Source organism: Lotus japonicus, chromosome 4 (assembly GCF_012489685.1).
Source record: "Lotus japonicus ecotype B-129 chromosome 4, LjGifu_v1.2".
Taxonomy (NCBI): domain Eukaryota; kingdom Viridiplantae; phylum Streptophyta; class Magnoliopsida; order Fabales; family Fabaceae; genus Lotus; species Lotus japonicus.
Genome location: NC_080044.1, coordinates 15691268 through 15710855, shown reverse-complemented (window position 1 = coordinate 15710855; position 19588 = coordinate 15691268). Strand labels below are relative to the sequence as shown.

Here is a 19588-nt window from a genome sequence, read left to right as displayed (position 1 = left end):
GCTCCACCCAACGCGAATCCAAAGCATTGAATTCGCCCCATCCAAAGCATTGAATTCGCCCCACATAAAACGCATGCAAGGCATCATCAATCCGTCAGAGAAAATTCGCCTCAAAGAAAACGAATGATGTTTGTAAAGGATTCGCCTCATACCAAGCGCATCCCTGTCATGTACTGCAAAGCCAAGGAATCAGATCCCACCTTGGGAAACGAAGGAATCTCACTGAATCTGGCACATGGAATTCGTTTCATATAGGGCGAATCCATATGCATGCGTTTTATGTGGGGCGAATTGAGTGCTTTGGATTCGTGTTGGGTGGAGCGAATCCCACCCCCTTGCCACACAAGCTCCCAGCTGGCAAAAAACACACCATTCCTGTAAATTCGATTTTTTTTACCCCTTTTTAGTAATTAATTTTTTTTTTCTCAAAACAAAGGGACTAAGATCTGACATATTATGTCTATGGCCGGATATTTGTTAGAAAATTATAATTAAGTCAAACTCGTACTTGAGAAAAGCAAAGAGAATTTGATTTATCTAGTTGATCATGATTTTCAACCGTATATAGTATGAACTATATAGAAAAGAAAAAAAAAATTCACACACTACATGAATATTATTTTTTATTAAAAGAAGAGAAATCTATATCTATATACTATTAAAAAGAACAACATTATCCAAAACAATTATACACATGACATTCTAAGAATCAATTTTATCTCACCCCCTCTCTGGCTGACAAGTGTCACTGTAAGACCCGTGAAAGTTTAAGAGAAATCAACTCAGTCAATTTCTCGGTTTAGTGCTTTAATGCTCGGTTAATGTGATGTTTATGGGTGTGACCTTGTATGATGAATTTTATCTTAGGAAGGTAGTATTTTGATTATTAATATCGAAGTTATTTTCCAAGTGTTTCATTCTTCGTTCGTCGGAGAATTCGGCTGCACTACGGAAAACGATCGAACCGACGCGTTTCGCCTAGAGCCCCCTTTTGTCATCGAATTATTATTCGAATGTGAAATAAATATTTTCCTTATCATTACGATGATCTACGTGTAATTTCGAGAATTTTGACTATAATATCGATATAAGGTCAAAAATCTCGCCCGGTAGTGTTTTCGGCTCGAAAACGAGTCGAGTTCGACTCGTAAACGAGCCAATCACGAAATTGGCCAGAAAATATCTGATCTTGGGGTTGAGTGTTCAGATGTTGAGTGTGGAGAGAAAGGTTATTAGGGTAGGCTCATGAACCAAGGTCAAAATGTTAGTATCATGATTGCTTTACCATAAGTAGTGTGCATAGGAAGATAAACCAAAGCCAAAAGTGCAAGCCACATTTCACCTAGGGAAACATCCATCACCTTATCATAGAAGCTTCCCATCAGATTTCTGAACCAAAGTAAAGGAAATGAGAGGACTTTAGAGAGATAAGTGAGAGAGAGTGAATATCATCTTCATCTTATCTTCATCCTTCTTACCAAAAACTGAAATCTTCATCATCTCTAAACACCACCAAGAAATCATCTTTTGTCTTCCATTCCTTCACAAAAGAGCTAGCATTCAAGGTGAGGATCATGGTGATGGTTTCCAAATTCAAAAAGGAGCTATCTTTCTCTTCATCCTTTCTAAAAGCTGAGTTGTTGTTGTTGTTGTGTGCTTGTGTTGTTGACTTCTTGTTTGTGAAAAGAGTTTTGGAAAAAGGTTGAAGCTTGATGTTAGGGATTCATGCTCTTGTGTTCTGAACCTTAGATTTCGAAAATGGAGAGCCAAGGAAGAAAACTACTCATCATAAAACCTTTTCTTGTTCAAAAGGTTGAATCTTGATGTTTTAATGTTCTCATGAAGTAAAGACTTCAAGAGTAGGTTTCCAAGCTTGTTTCTTAAAATCCTTGAGGCTAAAAGTTCAGTTTTTAACCCTAAAAGATCATTCCAAGTGTTGTTTCAAACTCAAAACCCATGAACTCTTAAGACTAAGTTCATTCATGAGAAGTGCTAGACTTAGTTAAGAGTGTGTGTGATTTCTATTTGATTTTGCTGAATGATGGTTGTGTGCATTGTGTGCTTGTGTGAAGGTGAAGAACACCTTGTTCATTTCATTACGAGGAGCTAAAGGCTAGGAAGGAAATCAGACTAGAGAGGTTAAGGAGAAAGCCAACGATCGAGGTAAGGGCACTTCGGGTCTTGGACTTTAGCGTGCACGAATTGTGTGTTAGGATTGCATGAACTTGTTTGATGACTATGAACATGTTAAGACCTTGGAAGACTTATGTAAATGAGCTTAGTATGTTCTATGATCCTTATAATCATGAATGGGAACTTAAAGGTTAAGTCTTGGGCTAAAAATCAAGTTAAAAGTGAGAAAATGTATGAAACTCGGAAGAGGTACAGAACCGCGACGCATGTGCGTGGGTAGCTGGCGCACATGCGTGGGGAACCTGCAGCTATGGGCGCATGTGCGTGGATAGACGACGCACATGCGTGGGACTTCTGTCCCTCCAGCGCCAAGTGACTTTTTTTTTTGCTACTCTGAACTGTTTTGGGCATAACTCCTTGGATACGAGTCCAAATTGTGTCAAACCACTTTTATTTGAAAGATAACTTAAATTTCTTAAGTATGTGAAAGTTTCATAATTTTTGGATTGCTATTTCAATACAGTTTTTAATTTTATTTCACCCCTTTTTCTGCTGCCGAGTAAGCTGGACAGTTCGTATTGTTTTGGGCATAACTCCTTGGATATGAGTCCAAATCGGGTGAAACCAATTTTATTTGAACGCTAACTTAAAGGGCTTCAATCTGTCAAAGTTTCATAATTTTTGGACTGCTGGATTAATACAGTTTGCAATTTTATCTCACCCCTTTTCTGCTGCCGAGTAAGCTGGACAGTTCGTAATGTTTTGGGCATAACTCCTTGGATATGAGTCCAAATGGTGTGAAACCAATTTTATTTGAAAGCTAACTTAAATTCCGTAAATCTGTGAAAGTTTCATAATTTTTAGATTGCTAGTTTAATACAGTTTTCAATTTTAATTCTACCATTTTCTGCTGTTTTGTTGCCCTGAATTATATGCATGATATACATGAATTTTATGAGTTAAGAATGCTTGATTAACATGAGAAATTGCTTATGAACATGGTGAATGATAACATGCTTAAGTGCCTTGATGTTGAGAACATGATTACTTGTTGAGAACATGCTTACTTGTTGAATGCATGACTACTTGTTGAATATGACATGATGAACTCTCTTAGGATGTTCATGATGAATGTAAGTCTTGAATTATGTTCCTATGATGCATGATATAGTATGCCCTGATATTTATCGAATGATAAGCGTTGTATGGGCGATATTGATCGAATGAGATCGAACGTGGAACCTACGATGGTTGGGCTACCGTGGCGACGGATAGCTGGTGACACCTATGAGTTGGTGACCCCGATCACTCATGTTAAGGTGTGGTGGAGTCGTCATCGATCGACAGAAGATTATAACTTCGTTGTTTGACTAATTCATGGAGCATATCATTGCATTGACCGAGGGTACCGCTTGGATAGGGTACACCGAGGTGTTGGCTAATGACTGCATGGGAAGGGTCATTAGATAAGTGGCAAGTGACTGCATGGGAAGGGTCCTTGTCCCGCCTGTCTGGTATGGAGTTGGCGTTTATCCGGATCATGGTGTGCATTGAGCATCAAGCATATTGCATACGCTAACAATATAGAGACACATAGGTTCCCTTGAACGTCGTTGACGTAAGAACATTGGTTGTTGTCTTGTGGCTTGTGTTAGACGATTGAATTTTCCTATAAGGTGCAACGTGTGGTTGTGGGCCTTGTGCCCTTCTTGTTGAAGTGTTTTCCTTATCTTATGCTACATCTAGAATTCCTTAGGGATGTATTAGTATGCCGTTTGGTAAGATTCTTGATAGGTGATTATATATGTGAATATGCATGCTCTTACTTGCTCGTATGTGTGCACATCCTAATTATGGCCTTGTGGTATAAGAAGTTGACCCTTGCACCTTTTCTCTGTTATAAATGTTCGACGACGCCGCCCTAAAGGATGAGCAAGAGGCCGATGGACGCATGTGAGGAGACGCCGCAAGGAAATGATGTGACGACGAGCTAGCGATTCAGAGATTAGTCGTGTGGAGATTACGGGGAGCTCGGTGGGCATGAGCCTTTTAGTTTATTTTCCTTTTGGAGTATATGTTGTAATTATATACATTGATGTAAGGGTACTTATTATTGGGTATTTATTACTCATCGTAGAGCATGTTTTGGAAAGTATTATGTTTCAAAGGGGAAAAAAAAATATACCTTCATTATTATGATTTCGAAAGTTCATTAGCATGATTAATTTACTTTTGAATCACTAAGTAACCCTTGGAAATCGGGGCGTTACAGTCACAGCCAGAGCAACTCACACAAATTAATTATTTGCACAAAATTCCCTATAATTTTGTTTGTTTGTCTCACATTAAATGAAGAAATTATAAATAAAGTTAATAACGTAATGTTTGAAATTTTGTTTGTTTAAATCAAAATTTACAGGGCTCCGGAAATGTTAATAACGTAATATTTTAAGTTAATATACACAACCTCAATATAATATACAGGGTTTATTATATTACGGTTCAAGGTTTATTTTAATAGTATTCAAGGTTTTTTATATTCAAGGTTTATTATTGTAGATGGATTCAAATCTTTCATTCTACATGTGTTTACAATTTTTCCTTACAATGAACGAGCCTCTGTTTTGAAATGCAAGATATATATTGAGGTTGTGTAATTTTATATACTTACAAACATTTTTTATTAGTCAATTTTAAAAGAAATTGAAGACATCGTACAAAGATCAAAGATCAAAGAATGCACGTATTAAATTCAAAAGCCACGTATTTAAGGAAATTACTGTTTGAATTTACTTTTTAATTTCCTACAATTTCCTTACATCAACAACTTAACTATAGTAATTTATAGTCAACTCATAAAAGATCTAATAAATGCTATATGGAATAAAAGCTTTATTTGTTTTTCTTTTAAAACGAACCATTTAAAACAAATAATTACATTTTAATGCAGGAATTATTTCGTTTTTCCAGTCAATTATTGCTATATACGTTTTTTTATAAAAAAACCCATGTAAAATAATTAATTAGATTTTAATGTATTGATTATTTATTTTAGGAAATTAATATTCGAAATTAATTCATTAATTGCTTCAATTTCCTTATATAAACTAATTAATGACGTAAAATAGTGCAAATATGTTTTGAAATAATTTCCTTTTTTAAAATGAAGAAAAAACGTTTTAAATAATACATTACTTATTAATTCATTAGTTATCTATTTAAGGAAATTACTATTCGAAAGTAATTATTTATTTCCTTCAAATTCCTTATATATCTTCCATTTGTAACAAAAAAAAAAATTCCTCATATAACCCACTTAATGGTATATTCGTTTTAATATTTTAAAAACCCCATTTGAAATAATTTATAACATTCTAATGCAATGACAATTTGTTTAGGGAAATTCTTTTTCGAATTTCATTGATTAATTCTAAACAGTTTAATTATAACCGTTGATTACCATCACTTAATTTAATTATGTATTATTGACAATTTTCAACACTTAATTCGAAAACATATTTAAATAATTAGTATTGGCTTTTCCCACTTTTGCTAATTCTCGGGAACAATTTTTCATCAAATTTAAGTATATTTTTCATAATTTTAAAAATACTTAGGATTAAATTTATATGAAGTTTTTGTCAAATTTTGCAAGTTGTGTGATACTCAACGTGATTGATTTTGTTTGGTTGAATGCTCATTTTTTTTCATATCTTAATTCATTAATATGTACCTAAATAATGAGATTAATATTCACCATGCAACACACGGGGTAAAAACGCTAGTATATAACTCATTTGCCCACCGGAGGACACACTAGGTGATCTCCTCCGAGAGAGGGTTTCACATTGATTGAAATTTTACTAAGAGCATCTCTAATGCTAGTTCTTATTTATTAGTTCTTAACACTATTTATATGAGTCTGTATTGTCACATGTGTTTAAACAACTCTCAAGCAATTTTGCTCCAACCATGAGTTATTAGTTCTTAGTTCTTACCACTATTCATTTGGTCTCACCAAGCACATTATTTATACTTTTTATTTTCATAAAGTAATAAAACAAAACTCATAAAGTAATAAAGTAATTTGAATGAGAGAGAAATAATTAATATTTTAAACTAAGAACTCAAAAAGTAAAACTCTTTATATAAGAACTGAGTTCTTATTTTTAAGAACTAAGGAGTCCATGTCAGCACCTCCATTGGTAAAGTTCTTAGTTCTTAGTTCTTAACTCTAAAATAAGAACTAAGAACCTTGCATCCGCAGACTATTGTTCCGACTTCCGACCCATGTTCGGCAAATAATGTTTTTTTTGGTAAATCGGAAAATTTCGGCAAATAATGTTAAATCTAATTAAACATTTTAATATTTTTAAATCATAAATAGCAGCATTTTTTCGTTTTTCTGTTTTTCTCTAATGGGCAAAGACTACTCATATACTAATTTGTGAGCCAGGAAATGTCTCCGACCGCTGAACTGCGGTGGCTCTGCCGCCTGGTCGACGAGTCTCTCCGCCCCTCCACGGTATGCTTCACTGTTCTCTTCCACCTCCAACTCTATTGTTCCCTTTCTCATTCAAATTTCACGCGCTTTCCATGTTCCTCAGAAACCACAAGCGTGCGTCTCGATTACCAGAGAGAAGGAGAACGAAATTCTGATAGCTTCTTCTGAGGTTCACATTCTCTCTTTTATCTCCAAAACCCTATTCAATGCTCTGTACCTGATTTATTTGGTCAATTTTCATTTTTCATCCTAGGTCGTGAATAAAATTCAGCTGCGGGTTCGTGAATTTGATTCTGTTCCAAACAAAGATGAATCATGCAGTTCAGAGAAACACTGTTCTGTTCATCAATGTCTTCCTAAAATCATAACCGAAATGGTGAGTGTTTGATTGAAAATTGAAATGCTTCATGGGTTTAGGGTTTTTGTGAATAATATTGTGTTGTGCTTTTTCATGGCAGGTGATTTTGCTGTCTGTTAAGAGTGAATTTGTTCAACATGTTACTGTCAAAGCTCTTGTTTTAACTTCACAGTTTGTTTTCACCACGGTACGAGCGATGCAGTAGTAGTTTCCTTGATGAGTTTTCGACTTTTCGTCAATGGGACCTATTATATGATTCACTGTAATGACCTGCAGGGGAACAATTGGAATGAGTTCATAAATTTTTTGTGTTGTTCCTGGGAAATGGTATTGGCTAGAATACTATCGTCTTCAGCGGAAAGTAGTGACTTTGATTTTCTGATGCAATGTGGGTTGACGAATTGTGATTGGTCTACTGTGACTGGCATCACTCAAGCGATGCGTGTTATATGTAAGCATTTGAAGGAGGACTATGATGATGAGGTTGTCAAAGTGTTCTATGACTCTGTCGATTCTTGTCTTTTGAAAATGCCTTGGGATTTGTTGGATGAGTATTGGAGTTGTGACATTGGTAGCATGGAGAGAAGCTCTTCAATGAATCAACTGAACCTTAAGGATGTCAGTGGTATGGAGCCTAGAATCAAGTTTCTTGGGACTTTGCTTCAGTTACTGTGTTCTTTGGTTGACCGGGATGATTTTGTGGAAACTGGTTGTGATTCTGCTGACGAACATCCGCTTTTTATCACAATAATGAATCTTATACCGAGACTTGTAAAGTGGAGTCTCAGCAAGCAAGAAGATGGAGCTGAGACATGCATCATTCATTACTTGAAACACAAGTCACTGGTATGGTTCTTCGACTTGTTCAATGAACTTGAGAGCTGAACATTTCATCACTTGTAGGATTGAATGCAGTTACTGATGATTTTTTCCATTTTAATTTTATGGACAGTAGGTTATGATTATTATAAAAAATGTTTTTATGGTATGCTGACTATTAAAGATTCCCAAATATCATCAGTTAGTTACAGTAGAGCATTAATAGTTAATTAAAGTGGTTGGAAGGACACAATTTAGCTTGAGGGCATGGAGAATTGTTAGTAATGAGAAAATGGGGGCAGTGGCTCAGTTGTAACTTGTAAGGGCCTACCGGGAACCCTCAGAAGAGATTTCTCTCCTTTTCTGACTGGCATTCAATAATCAATAATGTTTTGTTCTTTTTCTTTTTATCTCTTGTATGATTTCTTTGTTTGTGTTTCTGAGTTGCTACACTAGCAGCTTGACAGAAATATTCCATCTGAATCTCAAATCAAAATCTTTAAAGGATGCCAGGACCAGCTCAAGAATATTGTTTAGTATTTCAATTTTTTGAGTCCAACATTTAGTACTTGAGTTGATATATGGTGTTTGTACATTGTTGATAATATCAGGCTAGACCTGCTCTGGTTGTATTGTATTTTACCTACATTATTTTATTACTATAGTCTATAAATAAGGGTCAGTGTTGTGTACTTGTGTTAGATGAAACAATTATTCAGTCACTAGGGAAATATATTGTCTCTTTTCCATTTTCCATATAAAAACTAATTTTTCTGCAGTGTATGTAGTCTTTAGCTATATACCATTGGCAGAATGCACAGTTGCATGCTGTTCCCTTGATATAGTAGACATAAACGTATGTTGCGCCAATTGAAATATCTGTACAATTAGAAGAAAGGTTGGAAAAACTCTTTGCCATAGCTGTTCCATTTGGATAGCTGGCGACCTGGCGTGTCCTGGCAATTTAGCATATATTTGCCAAAATCAGTATCTAATGACTTCTTTGTGTAGCTGGTATTGGAAATTAAACTTCAATCTTTTTCATTCAATCTTGCTTCCAATTATTGAGGGTTTACTTGTTTCCAGCTCTTTGTGCAGTGTTCAAGTCGATAATGTTTACTCTAGCTCTTGGTAGTTGGGATTGGGAATTATATTTTCGACCTTTATATTAGTACTACCAATCTTTCATTGTAAAAATTGCAAGTAATCCCTTTGTCATCTCCTCACGATATATTTATATAGAACTAAATGCTGGGAAGTAAAGAGCCATCAAGTAAATAAGCTTAATTTTTAAAGAGAAGAATGATATTATAGATGAGCTTACATAAGAGCAAGATAGGATTAAAAATGAATGTGTTAAAGAGAGTTGGGATAACGCCTATTGTGAAAAGGATGGTAGAGAATTGCCATAGGTGATTTGGGCATATGTGAAGAGGACTTCTACAGCCCCAGTTAGGAGAGAAGGTTAATAGAGGGCAGTTCAATAGTTAGAGATAGAGAGACTAAAAAATAAAATAAAATGAGACCATAGGCCAAACTATAGTTATGACCTCATTTGGTTCATGTGGTTGACTCTATCTAATGAGAAAAGGCTTTTGTTTTTGTTGTTGAATAGTCATTGGAAAATTTGAAGGTAAATAAAAAGGAGAAACAACTTCAAAAGTTACAACTTTATTCAATCACTTGTTTTTGGGTTTTCAAACTTAGTATGGAAGCAAGTTTAAAATAATAAAACTTATGTTGAAAACCCCTGCTTTCCTTCAATGTCTCAAAGTTAATTTTACCTGATTTTTTTTTTCAGATTCGAAAACATTGGTACTCTTGTTTATGTATGTAATTCTGATCATAGTTATATAATATATTAATATGAATAAACCCTGCATGAAGTGCAATCTTACTGCCAATTACAATGCTCTTTTGCAGATTCTGATGATCAGGCTTGGCTCAATCTCCTGTGTAAACTGTTTGGTCCATCTTTCCTGGTTTGAACTTCTTCATAACTACTTTCAAGAGCTTCTGGGAGAACCCTTAACTCAATATCAGTCTGATCAAGGTGATGTTCTGGAGGGCTCTCCATTTTTATTGAGTTTGTCGAATGGACAGGCGTGTGGAATGCATTTCAGCCACCTACAAAGACAAGCTATTTTCCTCTTACTGGCTTGTTCTTTCAGTTTGATCAGTCAAAGAGGCTTAAATGCAGACAACTGTAATCGTTCAACTATGTGCTCACGTTTTACCACAAGCCCAGATTCAGAGCTTGATGATTTCTGCCGAAAAAAGGGATTGCTGGAGCTTTACAAGTGGATTCAAGGACATCTTCCAACTGAGATCTCTATCCAGCATGGAAAGTACATGGAGATATGTATGAACTTCATGTCATCTTTTCTCCAGCTATTCCTTCGTGAGGTTTGTCTACTCGCCTTTTCATGCTTCTTGTGCACAGTAGTTTATGAGTATGATGTGGACATTTTCTTCAAATTGTTTTTCATTTTGGGAAATTTATGGTTTTTAAACTCGGATCCATATGGAATGTTTGATGTAGATGACGACCATGATTTTGAAGGCTGAGTTACTAGATTGGACATATTTGTAAAACTGAGGCATTAATGAAATCCGGAGTCTTGCAAGTTTTCCTTTAGCAAAAAAGTCTTTTGAATATGTCTTGTAGTTTGATTGGTGTTACTCATCATTTGAATGGCAGGATGATCTGTTGTTTGAAGTGCTTTTGGAACTGATTAGCATATCATCTTGTCTCCAGCAAGAGTAAGCAAGTGTATTTAATCTTCTCCTTTTGTTATTAACCTCTTTATGGAAAAGTCCACTGTCATGAGATTTGGAATTTGGATGTAGGACTGAAAGAAAGGATGCTGCACATCTGGATGTAAAGAAAGATTTTTCTTTTGATCTGTCAGACATTTTTAATCCTGTGCGCCTTTTCCACCTGTTTCTTTCAGAGGCTAGTATTATATACCTTATCACTTGTAGATAGGACAACTCATCTCCATCCACTTCATTACTTACTTTAATTTGATAAACAAAAGTTAATCTTATTGACTATCTTGTCATCTACTTTCTGATCTGCAGATACATTACGATCACCAAGTGCTTCTTGACTACCTCATTTCAAAAGATATTGGAATATGCTGTGCTAAGTATCTTCTAAGGTATGTAATGCTAGCCTTTTTGGATTGCAAATTTTTTCTTTCGTAGTTTAATGAACCAAGTATCTTCTAATCTGTTGGATGAGGATACATTCATGGTTTTATATTATATTTCTAAAATAAATAAACAGGGAAAGCTTTAATCAGATCCAGTTTCAGTGACTAGTTTTCTGCTATATCTTTCGGTTACTTTATAGTTTTATTTGTGATGTTTTCAACATTACAATTCACCATCTTACAATTCACCCTCATTTTATAGAATTTGCAACCCTGATTTTTTTTTTCCTTAATTCAATTGAGGAAGATATGTGCTGAGTTCAAAATCCACTGTGTGCACAGCTAGTTTAATGTCATGGTGAAACAAATAAAAAAAGAGAATTACACTGAAGTTATGAATTTGGCCGTGACACTTATCCTGACATTGATGTTACTTTAAAATCGGCTCTTACTTTTTCTGTTTGCACATACCTTGTTAGATGCATGAATTTGATATGCAACTCATGGAAGTTATTCGTGGAATTTCCATTCTCTGAAGAATTTTTATACCAATCATCTTGCAAGAGAAGAAAAGTTCCAGGGGATGGTCAGCAGTTTCTGGCAGATGGAATGCCTTCTTCAGTTGACAAAAATGAAAGTATCATATTGCATATGAAGAATTCTACAGAAGAAGGTGAATATGGCTTCAAGCACTATGATATCAAACCATTCAACAAAGCTTCAGAGTGCTTACTATCTTTGAACAATTCTATTGTAAATCTTCACCAAAAGAACTTGTTTCCTTATAATCCGGAAGCACTTTTGAAACGGTACGTTGCTGAACAGTGAATTTTTTTGCTCAACAGACAGGACAGATGCCTACAACTGATTCTGTGCACCCATAAAAAAAACTATATTAATGAGCTTATTTGTTTTAGTCTAAGAAGATTTCAAGAGTTCTGCTGTCAGGAAAAGGGATTCCATGGGCAGAAAACCGAGTAACTATCTAAAATGCATGAACGTTGTGGAAGCTCTGCTATTTAGCGTTTACTGATGGTTATTGAACTGCAGATTTGGGTGAGTAGGATGCTTATGGCAGGAAACTAGGCCTTTTCTTCTTGAGTGTTTTAAGAATGTTATACAAGAATCCTGTTGTCATGGTTAAATGTTAGTTTGCTGATTGAATGGAATACTTTGCTGAAAACAGGTGGTGGTGGCATAGATGGACAGAAAGGAGAGAAATTTTATGCTGGCTCAGAGCGGTGTGGCCTTGCGGGTATAAGATGGCTACTTCAATGTTATTGGGGGGCCTTGGTGCCACAGCTCAAGAAATAGCTGCTACTGGGTTCTAACTTGTCATGTTGTTCATCCCAATCTTTCGTATTCTATGATTTGTGGTTCCATACTTGTATGCTATCTCGGTGGAGAATCTGATGAATGGCGTGGATAAAGTATGCAGATGATCTAGAGTTGCTGTGTATTTCACAGCTTTCATGCTTGGTTTCTACCACTTTTATCTTCAACTTGTAAAGGTACCAATCCATTCCCTCCAAACTTTTTGCCAGCAACATAATTTTCCCCTAGCAATATAATGCCAACAATTCTCATATTGCAGGGTGTCTTTCTTGTGGATGATTTTATCTTTGTGGGTGGAGTTTGCATTCTTGTTCCTCCAAATAAGTAGGTCGTGCGGTACAAGACCACATGTGAAAGGTACCAATCTCCTTCAAGTTGTCGTCTTAATAACAATAAGACCCCCACATCGGAATTCGATAAGTTTCATTTATTCATTACATGAATTTAAACAAGAAAAACAAGAATACAACCTGATATGCAAATTCTTACAATTTTTTTTTCTTTTCAAAATGCGTCCTGTCTCCAGGTTTAAAAGGAGAGATTCTTGTAATTCGATCACACAAGTCGAATTCAAACACAACAATAAAACCAAGCTTCCTTCATGAATTTAATTTGCATATTTAGTAGCTATCTGCAGGAGAGAATCGCTTAGTTCTTGTGGCTTGCAGAGCATAGGCATATGATCTGCGCCTTTCATCTCTATCACTTCATTGATTCCCGCATTTTGGATCATCCAGAGTTGAAATTTCAAAGTGATTGTAAGGTCCTCAGTGCAGATAATAAAAACACGTGGAACTAATCCATATCCTTGTTTGAACATGTTCTTTTGCTGAATCATGTCTTCCACAAAGAGTGACCCTGTCCTCATTAAAGCCTTGGCCAATTCATGATCCTGCAAAATCCGATCCTTATATTATTATTATTATTTGGGGACTAAAAATACTAGGCCTTATTATTTCTTGCAGAAAATGGAGTCCAAACATGTCATTTTTCAACCAGCATTAGTCAGCATGAGACAAAGGTCTATGTAATTAATGTAGTTACCTCAGCCGGGGAGAGTTGGTAGAGCTTGGTGACTAGGAATTTAGGACCAAAGACTATTGATTTTTTGTTTCCACATGGCAAGAATTCAGTGTCCAACCAATCAGCTGCTGGGATACTGTTAAACTGTTGAAGTTGAAAAGAAATAGAGAAGATAAGTGTAATTCTCTCACTCATTTTCCCCATAGGATAAAATGTAAAGATATACTCCAATGTCATGTTTATAAATTTACAAAACTTTTGGTAATTCATCTTTATCATCCAATGTAAACATATGTTAGAGCAAATAGAGTTGTAGTAAAGGTTCAGAAGCAAACCTTTTCCAAGACATAAGAGGGTTTGTGCGTATCTGGCGCAAAAGCTGTCAAGAAAACACCAACCTCTACCTTTTCTGGAAATTTGTCCATGGCAAGTGATATGTTCAGTCCTCCAAGGCTGTGACCAACCAGAATTACCTTTTTATTCGAGGGAATTGAAGCCATTAACTGCAACAAAGGTTCAGAATACTGTGAAATCGTATCAACCTCTTCAATTTTCTTCATATTGATGCCAGAAGCTGCAAGATCAATCACTGTGACCTTGTGCCCAGCAGATTCCAGGCGTGGCTTAACCTTGTACCAACACCAAGCGCCATGGCAAGCCCCATGCACTAGCACATAATGCTTCCGATCCATAATGTTTTCTGTGATGAGATTTGCTTGTTTCATAGCCTATCCTTCTATATATATAAAAGGATCAGCACAGACCGTTAGATTGCTGAACAGTAACAAGTGACCTTGTCACGTGCTTCTTCAGCACACTGAATTCTTTCACGCCGCTGAAAAGGTCAATGTTGACAAAGACTTGATAACCAACAATGAATGCAGACCTCATATTCCATCAATGAATAAAGAGCTTATCATCAATCAAAACCGTGTATGTCCTCATTGTTGGAATATTATGATCAAGATAGACTATACGTTGTCATTTCTTTGATATATTTTTTTAGAAAAGAAAAATGTATTATATCCTTAGTGAGGGCCAAAGCACACCCTATACAAAGAGATAAAAATGAGAAAACCCCATCTAAAAGCTGGGAACAACAACCTCCACAAAACACAAAGAAACAGACAAACTAAGCACAATAACCAAACACCTAAAGAGCAAGAAGGAGCACAAAAAAAACCCAAAAACTATATCAGAACACTAAGGGCCCAAGGTCTCCAAAAAAGAAATCCTCAAACCATATGCCAACCTTCAACTCAGCCATATAACTTGGGATAACTAGAATGCAAATGTTCCTTTTATATTTTATTTAGTAAATTTTTACTTTTTTCTCTTTCGACTCATCTCAACATACTCCTTATGTTTTTTTTCCCTTTCTTTTTAAACATAATCTAATTGATAACTGATTCTCTCTCAAAAAACTAGATGTCTACCTTCTTTGTTTCATAGCATAGAGACTCTAGAGGAATGTGCGTGGATGTTTGGATATGCTATGCTTCTCATTTTATGGCAAACAAATGCAATAATGATATATACACATCTCATTTTTAAACATTTCATTTCCACCTCTTTTTATTTCTATCTCTCTCATCTTATCATCTATCACATCTCATACTTTCTCTTTTTTACTTTTTCATTTCTTTCTATCTCTCTCTTCATTCCACCACTCTCTACCTCAAAGAGAGGTGTGAAGGAAACATTATTCCAAACAAATGGCTTTTAGCGGCTATAACTCTTATGTTATGCTTTTCATTTTAGGATAAACTAAAGATTTTGGCCTAAAATACCTAGAGATTTTAAAATTTAAAGCTGACTTTAAGATTGTGGTGGTTAACACCACCATTAGTTACAAAAAAAAGAGTTAAACGACACTTCATGCAATTTATAAAATAGTGATTGTATCAGTGTTTTGATGAAAATCGTCATTTTATAATAATGTCAGAGCTTATTTTGGCGGTTTTCCTAAACCGCCACTAAAGTATAATAAGGCGGTTAATACCATTGTAATTTACACAAAAGCCACCACAATTCAACAATTTTTTTAGTGATTCAGTCAACAATCTTTTGGTAAATTTATTTGAGAACAATGAAACCTTTTTTTTTTTTAAATACCAAATAGAATAAAATAAAAAAATAGCACAAGGGTGCTAAAACCCTGTATTACCGCATACAAAGAGAGAAAGAGCAAAACAAAACAACACAACACTAGAGCTAGAGCTAGAGCCAAACACAGATCAACACAAATAAAGTAAGAGAGAAAAGGGGGAGGGGTGAAGAACGACTCCCAAACTACTAACAACATACATGAGAAGTATCAATGTCATATGTTTCCCTTACCACCCATCAAGGTAGCTTTCAAGTAGACAAAAACGGAGCTTCACACATAGGGAGCAAAATATTGGTCAGGGCATGCTCATAAGATAAAGCCTGCAAAGAGTAATTAAATAGATCAAAAGCAGATGAACCACATCAAATCCACATAAGTAGCAAAAGCAATGGCCTTAATTAGTAGAGCAAAGCTGCATTATCACTAAGCCCAACCAAAGCCTTAGCCAACTTGCTATACAGATCATTCTACCGTTGTGGTTTCAGATGCTAAGCTTGCCAAGGGAAGCCCACCCCCAAACAAAGGTTCGGGTTTGTTGACCATTCATATGAAGAGCTTTTGAACTCCTTTTTTTTTGCATTTTAAACATATCCATGATCGAAATTTGATTAAGTCTACCACCCTTTCAGCACTAATTGACTCCAATTGACAGTTACATTATTTCTATGTAACCAAATGGATTAGACGTCTGCAACCCAAACTAACCACCATCCTAACTCTGGTCTTGAAAACAGGTTGTGACAATGTTGTAGAAAATGGGACTTGGGGTTCTCCTCCAGAATTGACTCCGAGCCATTTATAGCACCTCATCCACACATCCCAAGCAAATTTACAGGAAAATAAGAGATGGTTCAAACTTTAATCTTGATCAGAGCACAATACACAAACACAACCAGTCCCCAACTGAATAATACTCCTGTCCTTGAGGTTATCCTTTGTTTGGATTCTATCGAAAAAGACCTTCCAATTGAATGCTTGCACGTTGGAGGGAGCTGCTATAGATCAAATCTTTTTGAACAAAACGCATTTTTCTTGCGGGTGTTGCACTAACTGGGCCTCATAAGCTGATTTAACATAAAACTTACCATCCAGCGATCTGGAGATGCCTCCTAGATCCACATTGATCAACATATTGCCCTGATTTGATTGGAAAGTACCAATATCCCGAATCAGCTTCTCCAGAAGTTGGGTTTTCCAATCAAACATAATTCTCCTCCAAGTAAAATTCCACCTACAAATCCCACCCACCCACTCTCCCATTTCCTTAATTTGACAAGCATGTTTTTTCCACATATAAAAGCATCTTCCATATATTAGTTTTAGAGGCCCCTCACATCCCTAACCCACCTATTATGCCAAAAAAAGTATGTTCTCCCACTTTTATACTCACATTTCCTTCAAACAAGTCCACCTTTCCCCCACCAACTTTCTTGAAATCTTTCCACCACCAAGACTCCTTTTCTACCATCCTAACCTCACTAGCCCAGTCCCCTACCCCATATTTAGCATGAATAACTTTACCCCAAAGGCTACCTTGCTCTGTCAGCATCGTCCACCTCCACTACAGCAGAAGAACATTATTAAACACCTCTACATCTTTAGCGCCTAGCCCTATTCTGCCTTCGGTTGGCACGTTCTCTCCCACTTCAGTCACGCTATCTTCCTCTCCCCAACACCACTACCCCATAGGAATTGCATTTAGATCTTCTTGCATAGCGTGGAAAAACACTTGGGCATTTTGAAGGACATTAAAAAAGTGAGGGATAGATGAGAGCACGCTCCTCAGAAGACACACTTCCCCCCAAAAGATAGTGATAATTCAGAGAATCTTTCCTTAATGTCTGGATCACCGGTTCCCACGTGGCCTGTTTTCTCGGAATAGCACCCACTGGAATACCAAGTAGACAAAGGGAACTTGCATAGTCATGCAGTTTAACATTAACGCGAGTCTCTTGAGATCACCCCTACGACCCTACCCTATAGAGATTCCGACGAACTTACTTTTAGAGAAGTTCACCTTAATCCCCGACATAAGCTCAAAGCACCTCAGAGTACTCTTCATAACACTTTATAAGTTTCATTAATTCATCATCAATTCATCATGAAAGTAAATAAGAATAGAACATGATGCACTCAAAAAAATTAAAAGAACAAGAATACAAGTTGTTATGCGAACTTCTTTAAATAAAATTCATGAAAACACACAATATGTCGTGGTTTCAAACGAGAGAGTCTTCTAATTTGATCACACAAGTCAAATTTGAACACAACCATTAATAAAACAAAGTTTGGTTCATAACTTCAATTATGCGTATTTAATAGCTATCTCCAAGAGAAAATCGCATACTTCTCTTGGCTTGCAAAGCATGGCCATATGATCTGCGCCTATGATCTCTTGGACGTCTTTGATCCCAGCATTTTGAATCATCCAGAGCTGAAATTTCAGTGGGATTCCAAGGTCCTCGGTGCAAGTTATAAAAGCGCGTGGAACTGATCCAAAACCATATTTCGAGAAGCTCTTCTGCTCTGACAAGTCTTCCATAAAGAGGGACGATGGCCTCAATAAAGTCTTGGCAAGTTCAAGATCCTGCCAAATCCAATTATTATTGTTCTTAACTTCTTATTGTAGAAAACATGACTTAAAACAGATGAAAATATGATATACACTTATCACAACATGTCTCAATCTCTTATTTTGCTGTGAAATTTTGTTATGTCAATTAAATAAAGGTATGAATAACATGTTATTGGTTTGTGATCTAAATCACACTAAATTAAAGTAGATGAGGTAACATCACACTAATCTTATGCAGTCAATTAATATTTTAAATGTGTTGTGTAAAATTCAAACTCTCATGATTGCCGTCAAAATATTACGTATAAGTATACCTAACCTAAAATTAGGATAACTGATTTAGAAAACCTCTTTTCTCTACATGCTGTAGCTAAAATGAGATAGCTATAGCATATGAGATGAGATAAGGATGTAGGTGTTATGTGGTTACCTCAGGAGGGGAGAATTAGTAGAGCTTAGTGGACAACAATTTAGGACCAAAGAGCATAGATATCTTGTTTCCACATGGCAAGAATTCAGTGTCCAACCATTCAGCCGCTGGGATACTGTCATTGTACTGTTGAAGTTGTGGGAAAAAATTAGAGTGAAGATTAGAGTAATTTCCTTTCACTCCTTTTCCAAAAATGTAAAGACGTGCATAAGTGTTTTTTTTATAGGCAAGACGTGCATAAGTGTGGCATATGAATACATCTTAATAATATATAAAGCCCATCCACCAAAGTGGGTCACATTGCTACATAATTTCTATACGTTTGCATTCTATTGGTTATTGTCATTGAATTTCCAAATGACATTGTCTAATTGGTCCACATTGTTTAATTTTCATTGATCGAATTTAATGAGTCAATAAATTAATCAATAAATGTTGACATTCCAAGTATTTCCATAAAAATTTTGTTTAATTTCATTCACCATAAATGTTGATACCATAAAAAATCACAATCTTACCGTAATTAGAACATTCATTAAAAGTTTTCAAAATTTTAAAATTTAAAATAGACCTTTTTAGAAAAAGAAAAAATCGGTGTTTATTTTTTAAAAATTTTTATAATTGGTAATTTTGAATTTTTTTTTCTCTTTTCCAAAATTTAAATTTTTTTGTTTTGAAATGCCAAAATTTACAATTTAAAATTGAGCTCTTTTAGAAAAAAAAATCAGTGTTTAATTTTATGAAAAATTTAAAATTTTATAATTGGTAATTTTGACAAAATCTTTGTGGCCTTTTCCAAAATTTAAAATTGAGCTTTTTAAAAAATAAACCATCAAAAATCATAATCTTGCCATAATTAGAACATTCATTAAGCTTTTTCAAAATTTATTGAGCTTTTTAGAAAAAAAAGAAATCAGTATTTAATTTTTGTAAAATTTTATAATTGGTAATTTTGAAAAAAAATCATTTTGCTCTTTTCCAAAATTTTAATTTTTTTTTGAAATGCCAATATTTTAAAGTTTAGAATTGAGGTTTTTCAGAAAAAAAAAACATCAGTGTTTAATTTTTTGAAAAATTTAAAATTTCATAATTGGTAATTTTGGCAAAATATTTATGGCCTTTTCCAAAATTTAAAATTGAGTT

At 35.3% G+C, this 19588-nt stretch overlaps 2 protein-coding genes, 1 long non-coding RNA gene and 1 pseudogene across 4 annotated transcripts; 2 read left to right on the top strand and 2 right to left on the bottom strand.

Moving 5' to 3' along the window:
* Positions 1–1330: 1330 nt before the first annotated feature.
* On the top strand, positions 1331–4316 carry LOC130710195 (uncharacterized). The gene is made up of 3 exons (XR_009010323.1): positions 1331–1565; positions 2073–2163; positions 4061–4316. It is a non-coding gene; the product is annotated as an uncharacterized LOC130710195 (long non-coding RNA).
* A 2208-nt stretch (positions 4317–6524) lies between these two features.
* LOC130710667 (uncharacterized) lies at positions 6525–13599 on the top strand. 2 transcript variants are annotated; one of them, XM_057560009.1, is made up of 14 exons: positions 6525–6658; positions 6741–6806; positions 6891–7013; positions 7096–7182; positions 7272–7841; positions 9738–10220; positions 10516–10577; positions 10665–10770; positions 10899–10978; positions 11452–11781; positions 11890–12028; positions 12159–12483; positions 12567–12664; positions 13273–13599. In XM_057560009.1, the coding sequence occupies exons 1-11, from the start codon at positions 6593–6595 to the stop codon at positions 11951–11953; spliced, it is 2037 nt and encodes a 678-aa protein (XP_057415992.1). In that variant the 5' UTR covers positions 6525–6592; the 3' UTR covers positions 11954–12028; positions 12159–12483; positions 12567–12664; positions 13273–13599. The 2 variants fall into 2 exon arrangements, with proteins under 2 accessions (XP_057415992.1, XP_057415991.1); XM_057560008.1 differs by having other exon boundaries at positions 12567–13599.
* On the bottom strand, positions 12720–14075 carry LOC130710668 (methylesterase 1-like). Its single transcript, XM_057560010.1, has 3 exons — positions 13666–14075; positions 13352–13474; positions 12720–13199 (listed from the first exon to the last, which is right to left on the bottom strand). The coding sequence occupies exons 1-3, from the start codon at positions 14053–14055 to the stop codon at positions 12915–12917; spliced, it is 798 nt and encodes a 265-aa protein (XP_057415993.1). The 5' UTR covers positions 14056–14075; the 3' UTR covers positions 12720–12914.
* A 3473-nt stretch (positions 14076–17548) lies between these two features.
* LOC130709900 (salicylic acid-binding protein 2-like) overlaps positions 17549–19588 on the bottom strand; it is a 41705-nt pseudogene continuing 39665 nt past the window's right edge.